This window comes from Typopeltis vanoorti, chromosome 5 (genome assembly GCF_054136105.1).
Source record: "Typopeltis vanoorti isolate ZY-2024b chromosome 5, IOZ_Tvanoo_1.0, whole genome shotgun sequence".
NCBI lineage: Eukaryota > Metazoa > Arthropoda > Arachnida > Uropygi > Thelyphonidae > Typopeltis > Typopeltis vanoorti.
The window spans coordinates 46,609,569-46,621,581 of NC_143553.1; the positions used below are offsets into that span (position 1 = coordinate 46,609,569).

The 12,013-nt window shown below is 35.0% G+C and overlaps 1 protein-coding gene across 1 annotated transcript in view; it reads right to left on the bottom strand.

Moving 5' to 3' along the window:
- Nucleotides 1-12,013, bottom strand: part of LOC150106356 (lipase maturation factor 1-like) — a 239,147-nt gene that overhangs the window by 149,614 nt on the left and 77,520 nt on the right. The window contains exon 6 of the mRNA XM_090393097.1: nucleotides 6,120-6,185. Coding sequence (XP_090249223.1) covers nucleotides 6,120-6,185 — 66 coding nt within the window. The remainder of the gene's footprint in view (nucleotides 1-6,119; nucleotides 6,186-12,013) is intronic.

A 12,013-nucleotide genomic window follows, 5' to 3' on the forward strand; every position in this document is an offset into this window, starting at 1 on the left:
CTTTAACTTTGCTGCAAGTCTTGACACAAAACCTTTATTTTTGCCCGTCATTGCTGGAGCACCATCAGTTATCACTGCTACAAGTCTGTTCAGAGGAAGTTGGTATTTTTCCAAAATGCCCCACACGGCATCAAAAATGTCTTCCCCTGTAGTGATTCCATGGATGGGAATCATTTCCAAGAACTCTTCAGTAATATTCATATTGTTGTTGCAAGCCCGAAGAAACAAAGCAACTTGAGCCACGTCGTAAATATCAAAACTTTCGGCAAGTGCAATTGAAAAGCACTGTACGTTTGCAGATATTTCTTGCAACTGGTCATGCAGATTATCTGCCATTTCGGTTATTCTTTCAATTACAGTATTTCTAGACAAAGAAATATCATGAAATACTTGCACATTTTTGGGACATACGTTTTCAGCTGCTTTTATCATACACTCCTTAACCAAGGCACCGACACTAAAAGGTTTGGAATGTTTCGTCAATAAATAGCTGATTTCATAACTAGCTCTCACTGCTGATTCATTATCTTTCATAATTTTTGAAAATACTTGTTGACTTTGAAATGAATTCTTCATACTATTTAATTTTTCTTCTCTCAGTTTGCCCTCAAAGCGTGAATATTGTTTTTTGTGAATGTTATCGTAGTGCCTTTTTATATTATATTCTTTGGCGACACTAATTGTTTCATTACAAATAATGCACACAATTTTGTCCTTTGTTTCAGTGCAGAAGTAATTCAATTCCCTTTTTCTTGAAATTTTCATCCCTCATCAGCAATTTTTCTTTTTCTTGTTGGCTTGGAAAGCGACATTGCCTCGGTAAATAAATATATTATTAATATTATTAACAATTTTTATAAAAATGTTTGAATAAAAACACACAAAACTGTTAGACAATTGCACGATACTATTGCAAATAAAACTAAAAAATAATAATAAAAGGGATTCCCTCACTGCTAGGTTGCCGTTGAATCATTCACTAAAAGGTTTGAAATGTTTGGAAATGATTGGTGCGGTATTAACAAAAGATCGCATTACCAAAACACAAAGTCAAGCCAACATTTTTGAGCTGAAACACTAATTCTTTTCAAATATCTAAATATCTACAGTCAATTATAAACTCTAGCTGGATTCACATAAGTGGATATGCTGCGCATCACGTGAACAGCTGGCAGCCAATAGAATTTGACTTTTTCAGCAAGTTACCAGCAGCATGCTATAAATTAACAATGAAAGCATAAATATAGTTTATGATTGATTAGGATCGGATCTAACATTGAAATTGTGATATAAATTTTTATTACTGCAATTATATTATAGCAGGTCGTTGCATCCATATTGTAACTATAAACGTCGTATGAAAACAAATAAATTGATACCATATTTAACTCGCACTTTTTTCCCCCAAAATCGAAGCTAAAAAATCATGGTGCAAGATATATGCAGGGATTTTTAGAAACTAAAGTTTTCAGAAAAAAAAACTGAAAATGGGGATGACTTACCAAGAATCTCTTCTTCGTTATAGCTACTTCCGGCCTTGAGAGCATTTTCCTTGTGTGCATTGTCAAAGTTATCTATCCAAATAGCATCATCTTCTTTCCCATTATTCCAAGTAAAAATTACAAGTAATTTACAAGATTTTAGATATGTAACGAACACCCTACACAAATGTCTGAGAGTGAAAGCAGAATGTGAAATAGACAGCAATGGTAGGCCAATAGAGATAGAACAGCTATGAAGATGTGGATATGATTAGTGCAGCATTAACAAAAGATCGTGTTACCAAAACACAAAGTCAAACTGACATTTTTGAGCTGAAACACTAATTCTCTTCAACCAAATTCCATAATATCTAAAACTGTCATAACAACATTCCCTCTATATGTCTTAGTTTTAACACATTTATGAATTTTATTGCAGCTTTGTGTTTGAGTTAGTGGGAGCACTCACACACATCTAACTAAAAACAATAGATTTTAGTTAGATACTGTGTTTTCCAGTGCAACACATAGTTTTGCTCGAGTCTAAACAGCATGGTTAATGTGGGAGAGGACATGTGATTCATTAGTTAGTACCGTTTTTATACCAGTTGTCCCTAATCACACTAAAGAAATATGTTATACATGTTAGGAAATATATTACACAGATAGCAAATGTCTCTGCACTTTATGCAGTGGTACAATAAAATTACTTGTTTTTCTTGCATCTGCAGTATAGTGGCAGTTGGGGAAAGCGTGTTGTTTACTGCAGGGAGCAAGTTATCGTCCCGATGTGAAAGTGGTTCAACTTTATTTTCGCGTGTGATGTATATGCAATAATTTATGAAAAAAATTTCTTTTTTTCATAAAGTAAAATCAGGGTACAATGGTGCGAGTCATATGCGAGGGCAAGTTATATTCGAGTAAATACGGTATTTCTGTTTTATTATAAAAAGCAACCATCCTTTTTTTAAAGCTTTCCTTGAGGCGTCGGAGGCTGCACGCAGCCTGAGAGGCCACCAGTTTGACACCCTGATCTACCGCCCACCACCACTACCACTAGTATTTTCACAGACAATCACAAACATCCATGTCCATGGCGGGATTCAAACCCTCAACCTTTTGGCTGGAGAGTGGACATGCTAACCACTCAGCCAACCAGCCCAGCTAAATACCTAAACATTTCCAATTGTTTTATAAAAACAAAAATTTTTCTGATTAAAAACATCTATTCGGTATTTCTGCTTGTTATTTATATGTGTTCTGTGAACAGTTTGCCTGTGCTGAAAGCTAAAGTTTTGAAGAGAGGAAAAAAAAAAAACCTTACATTCATACAACAAGATAATTCACCTTCAGTTTAAAAATTAATCTGAGAACATAAAGAAATAACAAACAAAAATATTCCATAGAATGGTGCAGGACAGACAGTCAATTATATAGTGTAGATGGTGGATTATGTAATTTTAGAAGGCAAGCTCATGCAGGGTTGGTAATGTACAGTTGCCTCCCACACTGTCTTGAAATTCATGGAAATATCATGTAATAATTAAAATTTCAACATGAGTGATAATCTACATAAAAGCCTATACACAAGCACAACTATGCTTATTCAAAATATTAACCTTATAATTACTGCTAATATATACTTCGACATTATTCTACTATTAGGAATTATAGACACGTGAACACAAGAATATTTTAATATTTGCCAAATATTTCATTCTGAAACTAACAGACTATCTTCAGTGGCTACATAAGAAGTTTTTAACAAGGTGGAATATCAACAATTGATCATTCAAAAGTAGAACGAGTCAAGTGATGTTACATTGCTAAGCATTAAAGAGAAGAAAAATTTCATCAGAGTGATGACTAAATTAATTGAAACTTTTAATTCCTACATTAGATTAATGTTGTTTATAAATTAAGATTATATGAAATTGTGAATTAATACCTATAATTTAGTCATCACTCTGATGAAATTTTTCCTCTCTTTAATGCTTAGCAATGTAACATCATGCAGCTCGTTCTACTTTTGAATGATCAATTGTTGGTATTCCACCTTGTTAAAAACTGTTCCTATGTAGCCACTGAAGATAGTCTGTTAGTTTCAGACTGAAATATTTGGCAAATATTAAAATATTCTTGTGTTAACGTATCTATAATTCCTAATTATAATGCCACAAGTGTCTCTCAAGAGTAAAATTCTACTATCTTTATGAGAAAAAATAATAGAAGTTATGTTATTTTGATATTTCTCTCCAGCTTCAAATTATATAAACTCCACTGTATTTATTTCAAAAGCATTTACTGTCAATCCTAGTTGGCCAAGTAGACAGCATATCCACTCTCCTACTAGCAAACTGCGGGTGGGTTCAAATCTCACCATGGGCATGGATATCTATGAGTGGGAAATGAATTTCATCAGTAGCGTGAGACTGCCGACCCATTAATTTGAAGATGAAATGGCTTCAAAAACTTCCATATGTGGTCTCTAGATCATGGTTTCCAGATTACGTTACAAATTTAAAAAATAATATCTACAAAAATTAAAATTTGAAATAAAAAAAAACCTCGGCCCATCTGTACTAATGTACTATACATTTGTAAACTTTTAGGTGGAAGTTCATAAAAAATAGTAAATTCAGCAAAACCTTTTTCACATATCACAAATGCACACATGTGACACATGAAAATAAGAGTTGAATTATAAGACATTCAAAATAAAACAATAGAATCTATTAATTAACCTATAGAAACAAAATTGGCAGAAAATAAGAAGTAAGGAAAGCAGGGACAATTTGGTGTGAATTCGTGTAATATATGTGAACATGCCAATTATGAATTCATTATCTGTATATGTATATCTATTCAATATATGTATGCCAATTATGAATTCATTATCTTATTATCACAGAATGCAAATACAGTATATCACACAGGATCAAGTCAACCTACCACATCAGTTGTTCATTATAGTAAAAGCTACAGAACTAGCCAGTGCCAAAACAACCTGACCATTTTTTGGCACTGGCTAGTTCTGTAGCTTTTACTATAATGAGCTGGAAATAAAACTGTCACAACATAACAATTCATAATTATTAAATGCAATATTTCATAAATAACACACAAATATTTCATAAATTCACAAATATTGAGTTCCAAAAATACCCTAATTTCTCTCATAGCAGTATTATGGTATTCTTTTCATTCCACACATGCCCCACTGAGCATCATACTTCCAGTTTTCATTTCAGTCATGAAGTGAAAAAAATGTATCATAATTAATTTTTCACTCATTCAATAATAATAAGTACATGTTATAGTTACGGTGCTTTACTTGAAAACAGTAAATCTCCCACACTTGAAAGTGTGTGAGAAATCATGCAAGTTTTTCATCATATCATGAACACATTTAAATTAAATTACAGCTATCATTTCCAATAAATAAATTTTAAACAAATCAATACAGACAATCTATTACTTTTAAAAAAATTTACTTTTTTCACAATATAATTTCATTAATAAATTAAACCGGTTATTATAAACAAAAATAAAAATTGGCACAATCTAATTAAATATGTAGCACATCTTATTCTTCCAACATATTAAGTAGATGCACAAGTGTAATGTAATATCATCTCAAACTTATTTTCACAGCTCACAATATGAATTAGCTTAGTGTAGTTAAATGCTTCAAAATTTTACATAACAAATATGCTTTTTAATACAGTTAATTTTTAAAAAAATACAATTATCTTTCAAAAATAAGTCAAAGAGTGGAGTGTATGAATGAGTGCATTGCAAAAAGTAAGTAGCATTCCAAATGAAATGCTACTTACTTCCTTGTTTTTTCATGAATTTTATTATTTGTCTTTCCTAGTAAATTATTACTTATAGATAATTTATATAAATTCACCCTTCATTGTGAACAAAAAACGAAAGACCAAAATTGAGTTGTGATGAGCAGTATTGTGGTGTACATTTTAAACCGACATTAAAGGAAAGCACATTTCTAAATAATTATGTGTAATGTATAATGAGAATTAAAGAATGTATTATCCTGTTTTGTCATCATAGATTTAGTTTTTTGAAACAACACCTATAACAATATTTATATAAAGAAGAGTGATACCTTGGGCAAGTGAAATTTATTTTGTGGCTAGTAGATTAAAGTTGTATTATTTCTGGAGTTCTGGACAAATGTAACTTCTTCAACCTGTTCTCTTACAATAAAGAAACTGTGGCACGTACTGCAAACATATTCAAGATGTGTGCAACAAAGTCAAAATTGCTTAGCATAATGAAAGATTACTGCCATAGTTAAGGAACAACAATGAATTAGTGAAATAATACAACAGAAATGAACTGATAAATTATAATAAATGAATGGATAAATTATTTCTGTTTATGGAGCATGGAATAAAATACACAAAATACATGTTTATGCAGCCATTTCATCATCTAATTTCCAGCAGCATCAGACAATAAGAATAGATACTGTGTGATTTACTGTATTTTTAGTCATAAAACCAAACAACTTATTATGATTACTTTCAACTTTCTATTCAAATCTCAATAAATAAAACTACAAATGTTAGTTTTATACTGCTAGAATTCAAAGTTCACTGAAGTTAGACATACCTCATAATGATAATTCATGCATGTCAGTTTTGTCCAACATTTGTCACCTCTGAGTTTAATGAGGCCCTAAAAATCAAATGCAATCAACAGTTTCTCTAAAATATTTAAATAAACAATGAAACATGCAACTTGCTTGTGTTTATATTCAATCATTATTAATTTAAATAGAATTGGATTATGTAGTTCATAAGGATTAGAGTCCTGGAAAATTCTAGTGTACACAGAGTAAATTATACTTGACAAGATATTATATTCTTAATTATATTCTTTATTAAAGCACAAGCAAACAAAGTGTGCACATAAAATGTGCACGTTTATTACTTATATATATTAAATAAAGGCAAGCAGATTAGCTTTTTCATTAATTCTAGCAACCAATTCCATTCATTCACCACTCTCCAAATGATCAATCTAGTCCTCACACCCTTGCTAACCACACACTCTTACTCAACTTCCAGGAATCTTCCAGGCATCAATCCTATAAAACCCTTCAAGGATATAATAGAAACTTAAATGTTTCTATTATATCCCCTATTTTTCACTTATCAACCAACTTTTGCAGCCCACAAAACCACAATCTATCCTCATAGGGTCCTCATCCTCTCCACCACTTCCTCATCCTCAAGAAATCCAGGTGCCCAGACTTGAGTACAGTAATCTAGATGTGGATGTATCAAGGCCTTATACAGAGGAATAACAACTTCTTCAACTCTACTTATTAGCATGTTCTTCAATAGCCAAGTAATCTGATTGGAAACCATAGCAATATGCCCTCTAAACTTCAATTCTCTATCTACTACCATCCCCCCACCACCACAATCCCTAGCTTCATCTATTTCCTGGAGTACAGTACATTAAGGATGTATACAGCTTGCAATCTATTTATCCCAAAATTAATAACTTTACATTTCCCCACATTATCTTTTGCTATTCTGACACTCTATTTAAATCATCCTGCAAGCATTTCACATTGTCTTGATTAGCCATCCCTATTACCCTACTAGCAGTTTTTTCCCCCTCATACAATAGGTGCCAGTACACATTCCTTGCTAGCTAAAAATTTAAATAAAAGTTAAAAATTAAAACTAATTAAAATTAATTATCAATTCAAAAGACAGACAGTAAGCTAGTTATTTACTCAGGTGGTGACTCAAAACATCATGGGGTAGCTGTGATACTGAAGACAGCTCAGGCAAAAAATATTCTTGGTTATAACCCCCATTAATGATAGGATACTCTCTATTAGACTTAAGGCTCGGCCTACCAATGTATCAATTGTGGTAGTTCATGCACCCACACGGATAGGCCTGAAGAAGAGAGTGAGGAATTCTATGAAAACTTACAAACTGTTTTGGACTGCCTACCAAGGAGATACTGTACATCTTAGGGGACTTAAATGCAAAAGTGGGAAAGAGTATGAGAGTCAGGCCGGAGTGTGGCATGTTTGGTCTGGGTGTACATAACACCTGTGGCAAAAGACTGTTGGAATTTGCCCGTGCTAACAGATTAGTTACCAATACCTGCTTCCAGAAACATCCACAATGGACCTATACCTGGACACCTAACATTGATAGGTCAAGGCATCAGATCCTGGCTCTCCAGCAGTGGAAGATAAGCATCTATGATGTGCATACTTGTCCAGGAGCAGATTGTGGTACAGACCATCAGCTAGTAAGAGCCAAAGTAAGACTAAGACTGAAAACTTCCAGGTCAGGCCCATCCCACTAGACTCGATGTTAGAGTAATTCCTAGTGGATTCACAGAAGAAACATCAACTCAGTTGGATGATTTTTTGGAGACCAATGAGGAGACCTCACCAGAAATGTTTTGGGAAGGAGTCAAGGTGATAATACAGGATACAGTGAAGAAATATCTCAGCCCAATAAGAAGACCAAGAGACCCATGGATATCAGATTCAACATGGGAACTAATCAAAAGAAGGCGATTGGAAAAACAAAGAGACACAGGGACTGAAGAATACAAGGGATTACAAGGAAAAGTTCTATACTAACAAATGTGAAGAAATAGAGTTCCAGATGAGAAGGCACAATTATAAGAGGATGTTTCATTTAGTTCGTGACTTAAAGCACAAGTTTAAGGCTAAATTAAATGTCATCAAAGACAGGAATGGATCATTACTAACAGAAGAGTTGGAAATCAAAAACAGATGGAAAGAATACTGTGAGGAACTGTACAGCAGAGTGGATAAAGAAAATGTGGAGCCCTCCCACCAGGAAAATTTTGATTTTGATTTGGAACTTCCTCCACTTAGGCATGAAGTTGAAAGTGCAGTTAAGCAGCTCAACAGCAATTAGGCCCCCGGTGCAGATGAAATCCCAGCAGAGTTAATTAAGGCCACAGGGGACGGAGGGATAAGAGTGTTTCATAGATTGATTACAAGGATATGGGAGACAGGATCATGGCCTAGAGACTGGTAGAAGTCAGTTTTCATACCACTACATAAGATAAGTGATATGAAGGCATGCAAGAATTATAGAACTATTAGTTTGATATCTCAAGCAAGCAAAATTTTATTGAAGATCATGCTAAATAGGATTGGGGCCAGAGTTGAGGCAGAGATGCCCGAGGAACAAGCTGGTTTTAAGAAAGATATCCAGAGATCAGATCCTTTGCCTTAGACAGATCATAGAAAAATATAAAGAATTCAGACTCCCTCTGGTAATGTGTTTCTTAGACTACTCTAAAGCTTTTGACTGTATTGAGCATGTGAAACTGTGGGGAGTAATGAAAAAATGGGTTTTCCTCAACACACTATCAGGTTGATAGCCAACTTGTATAAGGAGCAACAAGCCACGGTAAGAACAGGTGTTGGATTGACTGACTGGTTTCAAATTGGAAAAGGAGTTAGGCAAGGATGTTTACTTTCCCCCCCCTCACTTGTTTAGTATATATGCAGAGGACATCATGCGTGAAGCATTGGATGAGCTCAGGACAGGAATTAGGATAGGAGGTAGATTGATCAGTAATCTGAGGTATGCTGATGATACAGTACTCCTTTGTAATGACATGGAAGAACTAGGACTAATTCTTGACAAAGTTAACAAGATCAGTAATAACAGAGGACGTCAACTCAATCCTAGCAAGACAAAGATTATGGTTCTCAAAGGAAATACAAACAGAGAAGCTCTTGAGAAACAAGTGCACCTTAATGGAGAAAGAATTGAGGAAGTCAGCAAGTTTGAGTAATTGGGATCCATTATTAATGTGAAGAATTGCTGTTCAGAAGATGTCAGAAAAAGGTTAGGAATGGCTAAAACAACAGTCAGAGACCTGTCTAAAATTTCGAAGGATGGATCTATCTCCATGGAAACAAAGTTGAGAATTTTGGATGCAGTTGTTTTTCTAACAGCGACTTATGGATGTAAGACTTGGAACCTAAAGAAGTCAGATAAGAAACAGATATCTGCTTTTGAGATGTGGTGTCACAGAAGGCTGTTGAGGATATCATATACTGAAAGGCGTACAAATGAATGGGTGTTAGAAAAGATCAGCAGAGCTTTAAGGCTTCTTAAGGATATTGACAGAAGAAAGTTAAAATATTTTTGACACATAGAAAGGATGAAAGGGGGAATTCTCAGAACAGTAATAGAAGGTAAAGTTCCTGGAAAAAGAGGCAGGGGTAGACCATCAATGAGATGGATGGATGGATGGCGTATGTGGAGTGACTGATCTTCAGAGAGCTGAGGCTGCCAGAAAAGCAAACAACAGGATTACATGGGGAGGCCTGGTGTGGCATATCACCGAGCATTGGAGTGACCATACGGCATCTGTAGATGCCAGTGAAGTGAAGCGTCACTGTTAATAAAGATGTTAGTATGCTGTACCATTGCATACCATCTCAAAAAAAAAAGTGCTGACCCTATCTAATTCTGCATCATCAATAAATAATTGGATATTTCTCTTCACATTATTTCCTATATTATTTATGTAAAAATTAAACAGTAGTGGTCCTAGCAGAGAGCTTTGTGGCACACACACCACTAGTCACTTACCTTCTCCTGAATTCTGCTCCTCCATATACTACTTTTCAGTATCTGTCCATCAGCCCCCTCGTATTCATATAACTAGTTTCATATCAATCCCTATTTGTTCTGATTTGTGTAAGAGTTTCATGTGGTACCATTGCACACCATCTCAAAAAAGCACTGGGGCTATCCAATTTTGCGCCATCAGTAAACAACCGAATATTTTCCTTCACATTATTTCCTATATCATTAAGGTACATGCACAAATTAACACGTTCGCTGCCATGCTACTTCGGCATAGTCTGTTCTCATACGCCGAGCAATTTCACTTCTTCAAGGTCAGTACGGTAATCTTATTGCCGGCGGTAAGCGTCATATGAGTATACTCGTAGTTGGCTTGTGCAGAGCATATACCATCTATGAGAATACACAGTTTTGATGCTACCTCCACAAGCCAAGCATTTTCACTTCTTCAAGGTCAGTACAGTAATCTCATTGCCGGCGGTAAGCATCATAAGAGTATACTCGTAGCTGGCTTGTTTGGCTAGTTTACCAACTATGAGTATACTCGTAGTTGGCAGCGAACGTGTTAAGACAGTGGCAGTCCTAGCACAGAGCCTTGCAGCACACACCCCCTGGATTCTGCTCCTCCATATGCTGCTTTTTGGTATCTGTCCATCAGCCACTCTTATATCCATATAACCAGTTTAATATCCATCCCTGTTTGTTCTAATGTGTGTAAGAGTTCTATGTGGTATTCTATTAAATGCCTTATCAAATTTTAAAAGTATCATCACGAAGCCATTCCCTTTATCCAATTGAGCCATCACTCTATTATAAAAAGGTAGTAAATTACTAAGGCATGACTGACTCTTCACAAAGCCATGCCATAACTCATAGAGTATCATATTCTTATCCACCCACTCCTGAATTCTCTCTTTGACCAACTTTTCCAGTACTTTTACTACCACTTCTGAGATACTAATTGGTCTATAATTTGTAGAACCCTTATGTAATGGGATTATTTTGCCCTCTTTCCACTCCTTTGGGACTATGCCAGCACTGAGACTTGAATTAAAGAGCCTAGTTAGAGGCAATGCAATGCACACTGCTATAGATGTAAACTGATATACCATCTAATCTCAAGGCTGTATTTACATTGAGATTCTGCAGTATTCTAAGAACCTCCAAACAATCCATCTCTGTCACATCTTTCACAGCAATATCCTCACTTGGATGATATATCCTTGCAAAGTGCTCACTGAGGAACTCAGCTATTTTATCTGCTTTTATCACCTCACTACCATCAGCAACTGTTAAAGTTATTCTTCTATAGTCATTCTTCCTCTTGCCACATAATGAAAGAATTTTTTGAAATTTCCTTTGGTCTACTTGACTAGTTTTTTTTCATAATCTAATTTTGCCTTCCTTACGTGCTAGTCACCTTTCTTGCCAAACCCTTGTGCTGCTTGTAGCTTGCTGGTGATCTTTCTCCTTATATATCCTCTACAACACATTTTTTCCTTTTTTTTTTTTTTGTAGCTGCTGCTTAATAATACTACTCATCCATCTAACTCCTACCTGATTAATCTTCCTGACAATCTGATACTGGTTCTTCCAGATTACCCCTTGATTATTCCCCATGCACTGCTAACATACTTCAGTTGCAGGTTTTTATGCCATGGCACAGCTTCAAACTTCCTCCTTGTCATAATCACTTGCTTTGTTAGTTTCACACATACTTCTTCTTGACAGGAAATTCCATGTTTTGCAACTCCCAAGTCAAGTGCACATTATCACTCTGCCCAACTGGACACAATATGACCACTTTGGTCATGGAAAGCTCTTCTGATTCTATGACAGATACAACACTATCATACTTGAAGTCCCTCCATAACATGTGGCCTC